General features: G+C 43.6%; 2 protein-coding genes across 2 annotated transcripts; both read right to left on the bottom strand.

The window, feature by feature from the left end:
- Nucleotides 1-88: 88 nt before the first annotated feature.
- Nucleotides 89-2639, bottom strand: hoxa4a (homeobox A4a). The gene is made up of 2 exons (XM_053447510.1): nucleotides 2126-2639; nucleotides 89-1605 (listed from the first exon to the last, which is right to left on the bottom strand). The coding sequence occupies exons 1-2, from the start codon at nucleotides 2547-2549 to the stop codon at nucleotides 1274-1276; spliced, it is 756 nt and encodes a 251-aa protein (XP_053303485.1). The 5' UTR covers nucleotides 2550-2639; the 3' UTR covers nucleotides 89-1273.
- Nucleotides 2640-10382: 7743 nt separating this feature from the next.
- hoxa5a (homeobox A5a) lies at nucleotides 10383-12963 on the bottom strand. Its single transcript, XM_053447515.1, has 2 exons — nucleotides 12226-12963; nucleotides 10383-11610 (listed from the first exon to the last, which is right to left on the bottom strand). Exons 1-2 carry the CDS (start codon nucleotides 12806-12808, stop codon nucleotides 11360-11362), a joined length of 834 nt encoding a protein of 277 aa, XP_053303490.1. The 5' UTR covers nucleotides 12809-12963; the 3' UTR covers nucleotides 10383-11359.
- Between the last annotated feature and the right edge of the window lie 4992 nt (nucleotides 12964-17955).

The raw sequence follows: 17955 nt of genomic DNA, 5'->3' as shown, positions 1-17955 counted from the left end.
TTTTTCTCTGAGTACAAATGTGTGTTTAGAAGAAACTGTGCAACCTTGCGGCTGGATTACCAAATTAATCTTCTCCGCAAATACCATAAACTCTTATTGTCTTTTATTACAGATGGCGTCAAAAAAGATTTATGGTGAATTCTCTCCATAGAAGTGTAGCTCAGTAAATTATCCAATGTTCAGACACGCCATTAGTTTTACACACGCATCTCCAAACACTGGACAAGTGATTTAAATGCTCAAATCGCGTTTCAAATACGATTTTAAAAGTCAGTCCGTAAAGGATAATAAACAGCATGAAAATAATATTTGTTTTTTGTGAGATTGCTATTCCAAAAATTGGGAGAACATCAAAAAGATAATCACAAATGTTAGATTTTTACGCACGGCTTTAACAAAGCATGTTTCGCCCGAATCAAACCAGTACAGGCAGTGACAAAATATATCAAAGTCACGTCAGCTTTATATGTGAAGTACATATTTATTTCACAAGGACAATTTGATCCTACACTAACCTACATCACAACGGTCATTACTGAGACAACACATACAAATATTCACAGTTTAGAACAACAACACAACATGGGACGCACTAGCACAAATAAAACTACACTTCACGACACCAACGAACGGAATTCTAGTCGACGAAATGCTTTTCTTATTGTGCCTTCATTATGATTTGTCTATGTACATTAAATGTGAAAGTCACCTGGACTACATTCAACAGTAAACCAATCCACTCAGACACACAAACTACACTGTTACTCTGGCGGATGCCATACCTCTAAAACAGCCGCCTGGTTTTCTAAACAGGCATCTATAGATTCTCGCTAAATATCTTTCAAGTATATTAGAACTTTCCATGAGCAATAATACAAAACTGAAAAAAAAACAATATTCAAAAAAGGAACATATAAAAATGAGCTCGAACGTACTTTTACCTCACTCAATTTTAACTGTAACGGTACATTTTTGATCCAAGTCCTATGTCTGAGTGTGCGTAATCCTTCTTTCATAATAATACACAAATATATAAACACTTCAGTTGCCACCGTGGCATTTAAAGGTGAATTTCAAGCTTATATGAAGAGGGCGAGGACGAGCGGAGAGGGAAAGGGTACAAAGGACGTGACAGGGGCCCAATGGCAGAGGCAAGGTGAAAGAGAGAACACCATGTGTGTAAAATACTGAGAATTGGTCCAACAAATCCCACTTGTGTTATTTGCCATCTCAGTCTGGATTGGGTTTTTGTGGGGTGGGGTTCGTTCATGCACTATAGACCTGCGGTGCACGGCGTGGGGACAAGCTGCTGGCCTGTTTTGATCTGCTGCTGCTGCTGTTGCTGGGGCCCCGAGGCTGAGGCCGAGGTGGAGGAGCGGATCTTGGTGTTGGGGAGCTTGTGCTCCTTCTTCCACTTCATCCTCCGGTTCTGAAACCAGATCTTGACCTGGCGCTCAGACAGACACATAGTGTGCGCAATCTCCACCCGCCTGCGCCGGGTCAGGTACCGGTTGAAATGGAACTCCTTCTCCAGCTCCAGAGCCTGCTGGCGGGTGTAGGCAGTGCGGGACCTCTTGGGCACTCCTCCAGTGTAATTGGGATTGACTGGAGGGGGAAAAAACAGCCACACATAGGCAAGCAAGCAGGTGTTATATGCTGGCGTTTAATCCAAACCAATATAGTTCCTCCACTGGACGCATAAAGAGGTGGAAAAAAATAAAATATCTGTGGATTCAGTGTGCAATAGCAGCCGCTCTGTTTGTTTTATTCGGTCCTGTTTCAGTTTACGAACATGACCTTAAATGTGGAGATGCCGAGTGCACAAGCATCCGCATCCAGGGACAGATTAAGCGTAGAAATGATTAACAAAACAGCGGGGTTGGATATTACAGTTTGGCTCGGCTCCAATGGCGGAGGTAGTTTGGGTTAAAAAGCAACAAAGGCACATGGCCCCGACAGACGAACATAGGCAATAAAATTTACGAGGGTCCTTAATTACCGACCCTGCTGCTCGATAGTCGTAAATTGCTGTATGGGCTGCTACTAGTGCTGCCTCAATGGGCTGGCGCGTGTTCCAGTGGTTGTTTCGCAGTGGTTCTGCTGTTTAAACATGACGATAACTCACCGTTGTTAACGTGGACCTTTTTCATCCAGGGATAGACCACCGGCTCCTTGCCCTTCGCTACGCCGGGATATACCTCAGTGGCAAGGCTGCAGTCTTTGCTGGCATTTGCTCCTGCGCCACCGTCTGGGGCCGCGGCGAGGCGAGGACCGTGGCTCTGTGGAACCGGCTGCGGCTGCTGCGGTGCGTGGTGCCCGTCGCCGAAATCATCGAGTCCGGTGGCGGGGACGTTCGCGTAGTCGTATCCCGATTCCGTGTAGTTTGACCTCGGATAGGATGGCTCGTCGTGATGGGGGAAGCCCGTATCCTTTGGCCGCTCGTAGTAATCACCGGGATTGGGGATGTATCCGCTCTGCTGGTATTCGTCGCATGGAGGAAAGGACGGCTCGATATAGTTGGAGTTTATCAAGTAGGAACTCATGGTCATTAATTTGTGAAGTGCAACAATACTAATTTTTATCGCGCTGTCGTTTTTCTGATCTCCACAAAACCCTCCTACTCCCTGTCAAATGTACAAAGTTGCCTGGTCACGTGTGAGGCGCCACCAATCACAGCGTGTCCTGTGGGCATCATGTAAACAGGAACCAATGGAAAGCATGGCATTGGTACCACCAGCGCTGGTCGGACTGGCTTACGTTGGTGTTTTCCTTATTAAATCACAGTATATAAAGCAAAACCAATCAACTAGCCTGTTTACTGCATGAGGCCAAACTTATGTGGGTGAGGCTTTCCTGCATGTGGAAGAAAAAAAATCCTCCTCCTCGGAAAACGAAGGTGAACATGAAAATGCAGCTCGGAGAAAATACATATTTTACAAACAAAAGACTGTTTCTGACAATCTGTGACACTAACCTGTGGTTTTTAGTGTCAAATGTGACGCATCCCAATAGAAAAGATAGAAGACACGAATACAAAAAAAATAGGCTTATGCAACAACAAAAAGTGGAAATGCACAATATAAGAATATCCAAATGATGTATCGAGGAGAACAGTGAGTGCACAAGCTTCCTATACGAGCCGCTGCTCTGCGGACATTCGAGCCTGCATATAAAACACATGACCTGTGCATCAGTAAAACCTGGTTATGTCTCGCTCATGAACAACAGAACCACAAGACGCACGGCTGTGCTCGTGAACAAGGAACAAGGAACATTTCCAGCTCCCATCATGTTCATAAATGTAAGAACAGCTGATTTCAAAGAATGAAAAGACAGATTTTCTAATTAACCAGGTCGTGGCAACAATTCCGAACCATCTTTGGCCTCTGTTTGGTCTTCGAACACCGCACTGAACTCATCTGACACAGAGCGCACGGCCGTGTTAATCACTTGTGCTGTGTTCACTACAATTGACAAGCTCATGCAAACACTGGACAAACACATCGCAGACATGGATCCTGCGTAAAAAGCCAGAAGCCCAAACAAACCGTGGGGTTTTATTTTAAACCAACGAGCAGAGCATTTATAAAAAGAGATGCGAGCCACAACCACCCCACCCCCCCAACACACACACACAGACACACACACACAGCACACACCTCCATATATAATTAAATTATCTACATCTGAATATAATCAAAAGTATACTAGAAACATTTTCCAACAACTTTTCTCAGCATGTCCACACAAATCTTGCAACATTTTGGATACGAGAATCTCCTGCAGCAAAACTTTACTGTAAACATCATGCAAACTGTCATGTGCCATAGCAGTAAAAACAGACGCTCTATAGTAATAGTCCCTCATAGTCAAAATTATGTTATTATTAAATATTACTTTATGGTAAAATGCCCCTGAAAAATTCATTTTCCTCCTATATATCTAAACATAATTTTAAAAATTCCAATTTTCAGAGTTTTTGTGAGTACATGTTTACAAAGAGGAGAAAAATAAATGTAAAAGTGTCTGACCGTGCTCTGCGCCATCTGCCCTCACGTCCAGGTCCTGATGTTTCGTGTCCATGGCCGAGGTGTCACACTGTATGTGCGTCCCTCGAAGATGCGGCAGCTGATCCACACTGTCCACGTCAACAAGGCCCCTGCATGGAGAAACAAGAGGCCAAACTTCGGAAATATTGAAAGCTTTCTTTTTTCTTTTCACCAGTTCTTTTTTTCCCTTCTCTCTTGGCCTCCTGGTCCTCCCCTATTCTATTCGCTCCTCTAAACAGAGATAACTTCTGCCTGACCCCAAAGTGACACCGTTTCCATTTTGTTTCTGATTAATCTTGCCCATTGACAGTCTTTGTTAAACAACAAGGCGTGCCCCCTCTTTTCCAAAGAGGCGACATTTTCATATCTGTTAGACGCGGTGACCTGGGATTCACCCCGGACTTGGACTTCAGTTCTGCGGGGTCTGTTGGGGAGCACTTAGCGAGGGGTCAGCACCCAGGATGGTCCCCAGAGGAATTTTAAAATGCGCAAAAAGACCAACAACTATAAAGAAAGAATCCCACTTCGAGTTACGAGGGGGAAATGGAGAGTGGTTGTCTTCTAAACAGGAACAGGCAACTCACATATTTAACATTCAACACATTTCTCTTTTTTTTTCTTTTACATTCTCAGAATTTCTATTTTTTGGATGTGCTGATGCTGAAGTCTAAAAACAGGTGGAATCTTATTTCAAGCAGCAGCCAAAGGAAGGGCCCCATTTTGCTCTGCTAAAAAATGATTTTCTTTTTCCATGTGAGCACAGTGTTGCTGTGAGGCAGAGCTGCTGCTGCCGCTGTCTTGTGTATCTTACAGCCAACGTAACTCATTGTAAATGGCAGATGATGTACTTTCTACCATATATCCAGTGTATCCGTATGGCTGAGAGACCACCTGAGAGGCAATATGTCAACATAATGTCAGCGGTAAGATGTCTTCACATGATATCTAAATTTACAGTCTGCTGCCATTCTATTATAGTTCCTGTATAAATATGGGCCAGGTCATTCAGGCTATTATCCACTTACAGTAACTTAGCCTTGCGTGAATAGTTCTGCTCTCTATACTTGTTGCTGTGGCCTACATATCTTTTTTCTCTTTAATTTTACTTTAGTAAAACATCATCATAAACACGCTATTCAGCGCTACAAAATAAGCACTTTAGATAAGAAGCCTAACACCTATGTTATCTCACATAGGCCTGCAACGTGCTGCTGTGCTGTGCGTAAAGACGCATTAAAGCATCTGCAAATCTCTCAAACACTGCAGCTTATTTCGAAAATGTAATAGGATAATAACAATCCAATTGACCCTTGGACTAAAAGGCAGCATCTGGAAGCAATGGTCATAATTTTCACAAAGTTTTAACACACGTTTTCCTCAACAGAATCCGTTACAGGCTCGTGTTGGATCATTTCAATTATTGTTATTAGAGGAGAAAATAAGTTAACAACTCCAGATGCGGTGCTCCCTCTCAGAGCAGGCACTGTGCAGTGAAGGTCTATTTAAGATAAATACATCATGCTGACAGTTTACTGTAAATTTAGTTTATCAGAGAAGTGCTGCGACGATGGTGACAGATTGCATGTGGCTCTCACAAGGTCTCCTGTCTGTGTGTGCAGCCGCTGCGTGACGGGCCGGCATAAAAAATCCTCCCTGCGTCCCAGATGAGCCAAGGATTCGGCCTAGAGAACACCTTTCCTATCTTTATGGAAATATTTATGATAAAGGTAAACACTGGTAATCAAATATTTTTCCTTTTTTACAGAGTGTCACGTGTGAGCTTTCGTTTTACATCTGTTATTTATCGCTGTACGGCAAATACGCACACGGAGAAGTGGAGCATGCAGGACTGGACACTGGGTTTTCATACAGCTGCTAACTTTGATTAGATATATAATATAGAGAAACTTCAAGGCTATAACTGAACAGTGGAGAGGTGAACCACAGCATCTCCATTATTTACGCATGCAGCGTATAGCGTATACGGACAACCTCCTCTGAGGATGGAGGCTCCTGCAGCTGAAAGCACCGAGTCTTATTTTTTATAAAAACTCATGTTTCCAAAAAAAATAAAAATGAAATCTGTGCGTCTGTGCTGCTGCGGAAACTGTGGGCAAACGTTTAAATAAGATAAACTGTGCGTTTTAAGAGACTTTATGCAACCAGATCACTATGAATATCAATATTATTCAAAGAGAAAATATGTGAAATATTGGTTATCTATCAAAAAAAAGATAGAAAATAGGAAAAATTACGATCTGTGACTTTAGTCAAAACTATTAGGCATCATGTTTTGTTGCCTTGTTATCTTACATAACGACCTTTTTTATTTTGAATTTAACTAACAATTTTGTGACTTGTAAATTGATTTAATTTACATTTACTATTTTAAGTCAAATATGTTCCATTTTCAAAGCTCAGACAAACGTTCTGTGTGGACGCCACATGAACAATACTGACATTCTTTTAATGTGTTGAATTTTTACAAATAAACTTTTGGAGATATGGGGGAGATGCTTATTTTCCAACAATTTCATGTTAACACGACGATTTAAAAAAGCTAAAATCGAAGGTGGAAATAACCTGGTTATAAAAAATCTGGTTTAATTTGCCTTTTTTGATTAGCAAAATTGTTGCCATGTTTTGCTATTCACTCTTTTGTCTTTCTTTCTAGGAATCTGTGTTTAGTTGAACTTAATACGTTTTGGGATTGAGGAGACGGTTTTAAGATTGAGTTTTTAAAGCAGAAATAAAGGAAATAAAAACATTTTCTGTTACGAGCCATCTTTTGTGTGTTTTTTTATTCTTCCGTTACGACTACGACCAAACGTTCTATATTTTATAGAGCTAAAATAAAATAAAAAGTGAATTTTTCCAATGGCGTTTCATAGGCCTATTAAACAATACAATGCATATGAAACATATTGGCACAAATATATATAAATATTTGAAAAACCAGCTTTCTCTCTATGGGTCAAAAAACATCTGTGCCATTTCAGTTCTCTTAAAGGGCTTCTATTCAGCTTATCAGGAAGAGAGGCTCTAAATGTTTTTTAAGGGGTCCGGGGGCACAGTTTGGGGGCTCAGGGCCTTCCCATTACCCTGTGACCGGGTCGAGAGTATCAATCCTCGAAATGCAAATGTTGCCCTCGTCCCTAAACATATCAAATGCAATTTATTCAAAAGAAATTCACCAATCAACCGCCCTAATAAAACGCCAGCCACTCAATCTTGTTGCCGGGGACGGGCGGAGGGGGTCCCCCTCCCCCGGTTCCAAACGCGAGGTCACTGCGCTTCCAGGGTTCACCTGGAGTGCAACGTGCCACATATGTAATTCAAAGCTATTCTCTCTTTTGTGTGGAGAGTCAAGATCGCTATTATAAGGCTGGCATCAAGCTCCGAGTGAACAGATGACGGAGACTTGTTCAGCGCGTAAACTTTTGACCCCAATTTTTCCACCTCTCCCGCAGCTATCTCGCTCTCATCAGTCCCAGCCCAGAGAGATCTGTGGATCTGTTGAAATGAAAAATTCATTTCAACAAATGATGAAATTCATTTCAACAATGTGTACACCTTTTCGCCATCGACGCCATCACTTGCACGAATTTCATAATTAGTGGGAAGGTGCCAGCACAAGACCTGAAATGCAATTGTGACTTTGTGATGTTTCCAAGGAGGCAGTGGAATGATCAATCCGATGGGCTCCCACTTAAGACTAATAGGGCCGTAAAATATGCAAATCATTCATTAGCGTTATAGAGCAAAGCAAAGCAGCCAAAAGTCTTTGTTGGAGGCAACACTCGAAGTTAGACTCCCTCCTCTCTGTTCCCCGCTCAGCCTCTCTCCTCCAGTGTTGCGCGTTACCACAGGCGCTCGGGCCTTTGGTGAATTCATTTTTACGCATTATGCTTATAGGCAACGCCAAGCAAACTTGTCATTAGCGTGAAGGCGTGTGTGCGCGCGGTGCAGTGGATGTGTGAGTGGTTTCTCCTCTCTCCATACAGCAGGGTGACAGTGAACTTGGCCTAAAGCGAGCTCTGCTGGTGGCTCTGAGAGGATGCAGATTTATCTTGGTGCTGTGGCTGACCTCCAGATGAACCTACACAGCGCTCCTCTCCCTCTCCCTCCCTCTCCCCGCCTGGCAGCGCGCCGCACATGGGGCCCTGTCCAAATTTCTGCCTTTGAAAGATTGGCGAAGGTTTTAATTTCCAAATAGCCGCATTCTCTCTGGGAAGAATATAAATCCATATTTTGTTAGGCTGGTGACCTCTTTACATAGCAATGCACAACGTTTGTTTAAGCAATATGACCGAGGACTTTCAGCAGTGTCGTTTGGATGGATCGAATTTACTAACAATGAAACCATTGATTTTCAATGAGTTTGTTTCAAGGAAGATTCTGCATTGGTTTCCTGCATTTCTTCTGAAAGTGGTTCAATTTCAAATAGAGCTTCTCTCCAGCTTTAGTGCGAAAAAGAGTCAGAAGTCATTACAAGTTATGGGTTCAGTTTGTTCTGCAGTTAAAAGTGAACACTGAAATTTGTTAGAAATATTTTTTTTTTTTGATGTGGACCTTTACACCAAGGGTTAATGTTTAGATTTAGGTTAAATGGCAGTAAGGCTGCGTAAAATGTTTCCAAATCCGAGTGGCTGTTTTCTTGATATTTGGCTGCAAAACATCTCCATCCCTTCCCAGATGATTTGGTTATCTTGGAGCATATTTAGTCTGAAATGCTCTGATAAAAAACACGCGCAATGAGTCACATCCTTCCCATAAAAGCAGACGCAAAAGGCCAAGAAAAACAAAAAAATGATAAATCCATAAAGGGTCGAAAGAAAAGTCCAAGTTTTCGACTTCTCGTCCTTTTTGTACTATTTTGGAACCATTAACCGCTGGAGGAGGTGACCGCTCTCAACCTGGCTCTGATCGGGACAAGAGGTCAGCACAAAGCGAGAGTGACTTCTTTCTGAGGGGGTCATTTGAACTTTTCAACCCCAAACACAAAACGACTCGGCGGACACAAAACGGAATTCCTTTTCAGACGTCTCCCTGCTGTTGTTTGTTCCAGTGTTGTGTTTACATGACACTGTTTACAGCCTTTCCTAAAGCCATACGTGGTGCCAACATGTGGGGCGCAGGCATCAGGCGCTGCAGCAGAGACAACAACTGCAACTTGCAGTTTTTTTCCAGGGATGGACCCGCAACTTCCCAAAAAAAGTCATCACAGAAGCCAATCACGCGGATCTAACTGTAAATTTGCAAGGCCTGCACTGGCATTTAACTTGATCAAGGAGAAGCTACACACTCCGCACACACAAACCCCTCCTGGAAACTTTCTGGCTCACGGTCTGCGAATACTCCAACGTAATAAAACGACAACAACTCGAAGTTTGTGGGGGTGGAAATGGACACAGAGATAATTATCCAACATGTAAAAATGGATTATGAGTTACACCACAGATGGAGGGAAACAAGTTACACGGGGAAGGAAGCAATTAAATAGCCATGAGCCGGACCCAACCCTGCGCAACATCTGCCGAGACCAGTATTCAGCACTGCACAACTGACAAATTAGTGTAATGGACTAATAGGGACGGATAGAGGGAGCGAATACAATAATACGGCTGTTTAACGCAGGCTGGCTGTTCTCAAGCTACCGGATAGTCCACAGAAACTTACCCAGAGACGTGGCGCTCATCCTGGGCAGCGTCCGGTCCATACTGAGCAAATGAGAAGGTCTGTATCGGTCAAGTAACACTTACAGCCTGCAAAGAGAGAGTCAGACGAAGCCTCGCCGTCACTGCGATTATATGTTATGTGCAATATACTGTCAACTCCCCAAAACCATAAAACTTACTTTAATGGCCACCACGTGACCGTTTATGGCCAGTGAGCCTATCTGGCCGCGCTCTGGATGATTTTTACGATCTAATTCATAGACAAAACCCCCCATTCATTTAGCACCCAAATGTCAGAGAGCCAGAATCGGCCCTAATAAAGTTTACAGCGTGAAAAGTCGAGCTGATTCCCCTGGAACAGCCCAGTCCGTGCACAAAGGGGACGCCCGGGCCCCTGGAGCCAGTCAGTGGCCAAGGACCCCCTGAAAAAGCCCCCCAGCTCCACAGAAAGGTGAGTAAAACTAGAAGCTTTTCATTCAAGGAGGGGACCTGTTGAGCTCGAGTAAGAATTAACTTGAGGGACAATTTCTGACATATCACAAAAGTGGCCAGCAGGACTTTTGGACAAAAGTTGGAGCTCTTCTCTCTCCCGTCGTGGCAATGCGCAAACAGCTCTCAAACTTTTTTCTTTTTTTACAAAAACCTGGACTCACTGTGATGTTGCCGTTCCAGTAGAAAGTTTATTATAATGACCATCATCATCATCATCATCATCATCTTTATTATTATAGTATATTCTTGACTTCCAGTCTTTGAAAAACATTTACAAAAAAGCTTTATCACGATGGAGTTATACACATAGGCAATGGAATTTACCGTGGGACCCTCCACATAAAAAACTGCTACCAAACAAAGACTTAACACTTTTTCTTTTTTTACTAAGATGTTGCGCCCAGGTGAACAACGCAAACAGCAGCTCTTGCAAAACGAAAAAATAAAAAAAACAAAATAAAAGATAGAAGGCACGGCTACTGTACACACAAGACTGAGTCTGCGCCTCTGTCCATACATGTGTTTCACAACGCACACAATGACCACACAAGGCTTATATACGTACTCTGCTGGCTCTACGTTTGGAAGCAAGTTTGTCAGACAAGAAGGGACAACACATCGAACAAATAAATACATACATATACAGTACATACATAGAAATCGAAGGCTAAACACAAAGGCAGCTCAACCCTTATCACTCTTTTTTTTATTAGAGGCTGTTGTTGCTCTGATTGCTCACACAACTTTGACTGGATTTCTTTGCGCTAGGTAGGTTGGTAGGTAGGATATCAGGCTTTTTTTGTATTTTTTTTGATTTTTTCAGTCTGAACAAACAAGAAATAATTTAAACAAACATTTATTGTTGCTTTTTTTCCTTTCTAAATCTAGACAGAACTGTACATAATGCATTTTTTTTCTTTTCGCACATAAGCATTACCACGGTGGGAATAAAAAGGGGAAATAATATTAAGGAATATAATGGGACTGGTGTTGGACATACAGTGGGGCTGTGTGGGGTGTCCCCTGTCCCGCAGTCTGCCCGTCAACAAGTCTCTGCACTTTTTTTTGACATGACAATCTTAGTTATTTTTTAATTCTTTTTTTCTTAGTGCTCTTTATCAGGGCTGCAGGAACTGGATATCAGGGCCTGTAGCCTCCCCCGCCCGCCGCCGCCATGCTCATGCTCTTCAGCTTGTTGTCCTTCTTCCACTTCATCCTGCGGTTCTGAAACCAGATTTTGATCTGTCTCTCTGAGAGGCAGAGGGCATGGGCTATCTCGATCCTCCGCCTGCGGGTCAGGTAGCGGTTGAAGTGGAACTCCTTCTCCAGCTCCAGGGTCTGATAGCGAGTGTATGCAGTCCGGGCTCTCTTCCCCTCGGGTCCTGCCAAATCTTGTGGAAGAAGAAAGTGGAAAAAACAACAGTGTTATAAAAATAGATGATTACAGAGAGAAACAACTTTTTCTTTGGTTATTTCGCAATTTTTACACTTTAAAAAAAAAATATTGGCCAATACGGAAAAGGATTACAAGTTGGCACACAATAAAGTTAAAAAAGGTGTTTAACACTATCCAAACTTATTTCAATGGTTAAATAGCAATGTGTAATACACACACATTTACAATTGCACCTCGCGTAAAGGAATTAGCTCAGTACAAGGCGGACAAATTTGGTATTTTGGCAATTAAAATGTAACAAACAAATGAGTGCATTCTGCACATATCCAATACATTCAACTCATTTTGGTGTCAAGTTATGTTACAAAACAGTCCCGTAGCTGTGTTGACTGTAGTGATCATACAAAAACAGGTGAGAATCGCATATATGGCGCAACTTCCTCCTAATAACAAAGTGCATTTATTGATGCTATCTTTAAATGATCCGGTTAATCGTGTTTGGTAGAAAGGACCAGAATAACATTCCAACATGAATCCTGTTTTTCTAAACATTAACCCAGCGCCAGGTCTCTGGAATCAATGTAAGGTCGTTTCATAAAAAGCAGTTTACCGTGATTTATGTGTAGTTTCCTCATCCACGGATAAATCTGCGGCTGGGACGAGTCGGTGACATTCTGAGGAGCTGTCGGTGCGCTCCCCGCGGGCTTCTCGTCGTCCAGGGGGGAAGCTTTGGACGCACAGTCCCGGCCGTGCAGCAGCGTGCCCGCGTTCGAGCTCGAGCACGGGGTTGTTATGGAGTTTTTCACGGCTCTCTGTTGAGAATGCGTCTCGGTGGCGGGAGACGAGGTGGCGACCGAGGAGCACGGAAGTGGGTCAGGTGGGGGAGACAGAGACGAGGTCCCGGTGCTGCCGGTGGACTGGGTGTACCTGACCGGCTCCACGGAGGCTGTCGTCGCCGCTGAGTGACTCGGGGAGTAGCCCTGTGTGCGCTCGTCGCCTACAAAGTGTCCGTCACCGGCGCGTCCGACTGTTAGGTCCATCCCGTTGTAGCCATAGCCGTACCTGCTGGAGTGCATGGCTGTGGAGTCCCTGTATTGCTCGTTTCCCGTACTATGGTCTCCATAATTATGTAACTGGAAGTCCGCGCCATTGGGATAGCGACCGCAGAATGAGTTCACAAAATAGGAGCTCATTTGTTGACAATTCCACCGTTTGCTCGTTGCAGGATTTGCGGTTGTTGTTTTATTATTTGCGGGTAAAATAGCATAAACCTGTGTGCTTGATTTGTGGCTCGTATGGTTTAGCGCGTCCTATAGCACCCTTGCACAATTTATGATGAATTATGGAAATGAGTGGGACATGGACTTGATTCTCTCTTACGTAGGCACCCAAATATGGGGTACGGCAGAGTATCACGTGCTTTTGTTGACCAGTCGTAAATCCTGCTTGGTGACCTCGAGAGGTAAACTCGTGCACGCAGGAAATACTGGGTGGGATGTGGAGTAGGCGCGCCTCCGTGCGCTCGTGGCTAGGGCAGGCACACAGCCGGGGCTCGGGTGTCTTGAATAGTCGTGGTGCGCCATCCTCTGGCCCAACTGGTGCACTGCCGGTCTGCGGCGCTCTCCGAGGCGTAGGCTCCGCACGGGGTCATCCAGAGGTTAACGACCATTGCGGCAAAAACCAACGGGCTCCTAAACAATACAACAAGTGACATGCTGAGAGTGCAATCTCTGCGAGGACAGTGTGCAGGAATAACTCGATCAGGATCTGTTCTGCATGTTATGATGGGCGATAGTTGCTCACAGTTTGTACAGTTAATAGAATAAAGGCCCATTCGAAAGTGCGCAGCGCTTTCACCATTTCTTTCTTATAATCATAAAACAAACGAACAAACACACATATGAGAGTAACGAAGAAAACGTTTTGGAGAAATATATAAGCTAGACTTCACATAATCGAACGACGCCACAGAGACGATTGAGGCCTGTCCTCTGTGCCACTATTAAAAACGAATATCGTTGAATATAAGCTATATATTAAAAAACAACACATCTGACTGTCTACACAACATGGTGACAATCTAACGATGCCGAATACCAGACATTTAGGGATATTGCACGTCTTCTGCTCGTAACCCGCCGCCATTTCGGTCTGATTTAATGGCGAATCTTTTGTCATGGTGACTTTTATACAGTCACTATTATGCGTTGCAGCTCTTGTTTTGTGTACTTTTATGAGAAACCATCTCAAGACCATGAATAACAAGTGATTTCTTTTTATAGACCTTTGAATAGCAAGGAGCATTTAATGTAACTTTGGAATTAAAAGAAAAAAAAAAGACAAAAGAAAAACTAAGATAAATATATATTTTAGAAGGGAAATATTACCGGTTAAGATAAACCCAACATTTGAAAGTCTACGGTGAAAACCATTAAACATACAGTCCGTTTAAAAAAGGGTTTAAGTAGCTTTACACCTGTATATTTATTGTATTTTGCCATTTGCGTTGTGTATTTCACATTGCAAAGAACACGCTTCCCTTTGTTTGTCCATTCCCCCGTTTCCATTTTAAAAAATAGAATGAAAATGTACTAAATGTTTTGTTGAAGTATAACAATAAAATAATGATATAATCTCAAATTTACATTTCTGCACGGTAAACATTAAAAAAAGTAAAAATACATTTTACAAAAAAAAGTCAAAATAATAGTTTCAAAACGCCAACAGACATCCGCCCAACTTTGCGTAAATGTGTACAGTTCTGGTCTACAGTTATTGGAAGGTGTAAATCAGCCTTTCCCGTGTCAGAATCTCCGTATGTGAGCAGAAAAGCAGATCTTAAGACGCCTCCTCCAGCGCTCTCCGTTTGCTTTTCTTCTTGTGGAATTTTTATGGCACCTTTCGTCTCTCGCAGGCAGCGCCGTGTCGTCTGTTTCTCCCCCACATGCAATTCCCCCAGAGCCGCACCTTTCCCCCAACCTCAAACGCAAGCCCAATCCTGTGTTACTGACAAAAACAGCGAGCTGCAGATTATTTATTCTGTTACAGGTATGTGCGCCCTTTGCGGCCACAGAGCCCCAGAAGGCACGGCGCGTGAGAGGAAGGGAGAAATACCGGGGCTCCCTCTACATTGCAGGGCCCACGGTAAGAGTTAGAGACCTATACACAATGTGCCTGTTGGTTTAAAAGTCACGCTCTCCCCAGCTGATTTATGGCTGGCCAATGGCAACAAAGTTCCCACGAAAATTATTTCCCAGCGCCGAGGGCAGGGACACACCCAGGAACTAAAGAAGCGGCTAAAGAAAGGGGAGGAAAGAAGTGAGTGCGCACTGCTGTCTGATTTAGTCTGAGGGGCAGAGCCGAGGGGTCACCGCTGCAGGAGAAAGGAGGGCAGTGCACTCTGCAGGCTCCCGCGCACACTAGCACCACCGAGTCTAAGAGCACACAGATGAAATCCCATAAAATCTGATTTCAATCCTCTGCCCAAGCGTCATTGTGCACGGCTGCGGCACGACTGCAAGTGTCAGCGCACACATTCTGGATAATTATGACATTGTATTAAACACAACGAGCAGACTCAGCAGAGCAATAACAACAACAGCCAACACCACATGTCTCAACACAAAGAAAAGGATAATTTAGCGCAACACCAGATGAGGCATGTTGGTGGGTTATCTCACGACAAAGGAAATAAAAAAACAAATGTTATAAGCAGGAATGGAAAATGGAGAATTGAATCATGTTGGATGCATTTATCATACGTTCAATTATGCACCATTTCTATCGCGCAAAAATGAAAGCAGCTCATATTTTGAATTTCAGCTCCTCGCAGAACGAGTTTGCTTGTCGCACGAATAATTTATTGCACCAAACAAATCACCGCAGTGTCACAATATGGCCTCGCAAGGTGACACAAACACAACAATGCAGAAATGTTAAATTCCGCTTGCAGGGACATTCCTGCGGATGTGTTGACTTAACAACACACACACACACGCTTTCATTAAAGGTCAGACAAACGCATAAAATGACCTTATTTTCCTCTCTGGCCATTTTCCTGTTTAGTGAGAAAGGACCCTAATTATTATGTATATGAATCAGAAAGGCAAAGTGCCCGGACAATCGTGTTCAAACCAAGGCTGTAAATATGTCCGATATCCAGTCTGCACCACAGACTTCCCACAGACATTTGCAGCAAAACGGACAGAGCTGCCACCACTATTCCCCCATTGTCTCCACGGGAGGGCGTTAAAGAGCACGTTTCCCCACCATTCACCCGATGGTTCTGGCAGCCGATAGCGCATCCCCATTCAAATCCAACAACAAACAAATAAGGATTAAATGTCATGCATGGGCCAGGGGATGGTGCTACAACAGGATACTACCCGTGCACAAAACCGGATCTTTATTTTTATCTTGTAACCGCAGAATAGTAGGTGCAGCGTCTGCTGTTATCGCAGCAATATTGAGTGTAACGTGAAACCAATTCCTCCACAGGGTTTCACCATTTAGACAGAAACGAAATGAGGCGCAACAGTTGCATAATACGCTGCTTTATGGAAATAGATACAATAGCAAACATGCAATAGACTGGTAAGTTGAGCATATCTTACCTTGCGGAGGTTTCTGCTTGTAAACAGGAGAGGTGAAGGGGAGGGAGCCGGCAGGTGCAGACGTGCTGTGACTAGGGGGGGGTAGAATCTCCAGCTGAGTCCCGGGACGCGCGTCGGGGCTCCCGCCGGGGTCAGTAACGCACCGGGGCTCCTTCCACTCATCGTGCCAAAACGCGTCAGAGCCGCGGAAACCAAACGATCCAGTCCTATTAATAAGACAAGCTCCCGTGCGCAGACAAAAACAATCTCCCATATAACTCCAAAAGCAGGGAGGTGTGAGGGGTATAAAACCTGCAGAAGGTCGCTGGTGGGGAAACAGCCGCGTGGAGGCTGGAGACCGTTAAATGAAAAGGCTGCTCTATTCTGGTATTGGAAATTATATATAAAAAAGTTCATGTTCAAGGCTCCCAGCCACGTGACCAGGCAGCGGCCAATGGGATGCCGAGGCGCGTCGTAAAGTTGTATTGCCATGTTGTAAATTTTCATAAACAACAACGGATTTATGGCCCTGCGAGGGAAGGGAGGGAGGGAGTAAGAGGAAGAGCGAAGGAAAGAAGGGGGCAGGTCACCGTCAGGCGCCATCTTACATAGGGAAGAGGGAACGCAGAGTTCAACAGTAATTTCCCCTCATCACGCAGCCTGCCCCATCTCGCATCCTCATAGCTCACATTCCCGTGCAGCGCCAGCGTTTACCCAGCCATCCCACTGACTGCGTGACATGTTTCATTATGAGCAACCTCACACATGGACACACCATCACCTCATCAGACCGGCGCGTAATTATTACCACCATAACTCGGGTGGTTACAGAACCAGTGCGCACATATTCCCAGTAAACAAATCCGCAGATACAATCTATTTTATTTCATCATCATATTCTCATTTACAAATTTAAGACATTCTCAAAGGTTTTTCATATGTTCACTTTTCACTTCACGACATAACAAACCCCTTTCACTGACTCGAAATATATCACAGTATTGGCACAGTGCTGTGTGGAGGCGCCTGCTCGTTTTACACTGTCAAACGAAACGAACCTGATACTGAAAAATGCTGTCAAAATAAAAAAAAGTGTGTGTAGTTGTTTGATCCTGTTGGTATTTCCACAAAACACGTATGACATGTGGGGCGTGAAATTCGAAAACGTGAAAAAGAGCAAAAGGCCGATGCCAGCATTTCCACAGTGCACAGCTAAGACCCTTAAAACATTTACATGAGTGTGTTCGTGTTTACAATGTAATGAGCATGTGGGAATGTGAGGTAGGTTACATAAACTAAGGTCACCCGACACTATAAACACGTGTGTGCCCGTGGTGGCCCAGGACAAGGTATATATTGCTATTCTAATGAATTAAGGGGTCATGAAAATAACATTACAGCAATACTAAACATCTAAGTTGCAGCTAGAGGCATTTAACAACAAAAATAACATTACATTTACCAAGTAAGGCACATTTATGCACAATATTGTATTTGTTCCCTTTAGAATCAGAACCGCGAGTAGAGAGGGAAAAAATACTGGAGTAGGTAGCTTCGATTAATTTACAATACATTTCCACATTGTTTTGAATTCTTCAGTGTTTTTGTTACGAGCTGGTAGAAACTGGGTAGTATTTAGTTGAAGGAATGTTGATTCAGTAGCATAATCATGTTAATTTTTACGCACGTACTGCGCATAGAAAAATAGAGTTTAAATAGGTAGTTTAACGTCGCTCTTTCATGCGGAG

Source organism: Pleuronectes platessa, chromosome 18, assembly GCF_947347685.1.
Source record: "Pleuronectes platessa chromosome 18, fPlePla1.1, whole genome shotgun sequence".
Lineage (NCBI taxonomy): Eukaryota > Metazoa > Chordata > Actinopteri > Pleuronectiformes > Pleuronectidae > Pleuronectes > Pleuronectes platessa.
The sequence above is the reverse complement of the archived record's forward strand: the minus strand, read 5'-3'. Positions and strand labels throughout refer to the sequence as shown.

Excerpts from the sequence above, each read along its gene's own strand:
- hoxa4a (XM_053447510.1), bottom strand. The coding sequence starts at position 2,549 with ATGACCATGAGTTCCTACTTGATAAACTCCAACTATATCGAGCCGTCC. Across the intron at positions 1,606-2,125 it reads AAAGGTCCACGTTAACAACG|TCAATCCCAATTACACTGGA; the intron begins GTGAGTTATCGT and ends TTCCCCCTCCAG.
- hoxa5a (XM_053447515.1), bottom strand. The coding sequence starts at position 12,808 with ATGAGCTCCTATTTTGTGAACTCATTCTGCGGTCGCTATCCCAATGGC. Across the intron at positions 11,611-12,225 it reads GAAACTACACATAAATCACG|ATTTGGCAGGACCCGAGGGG; the intron begins GTAAACTGCTTT and ends TTCTTCCACAAG.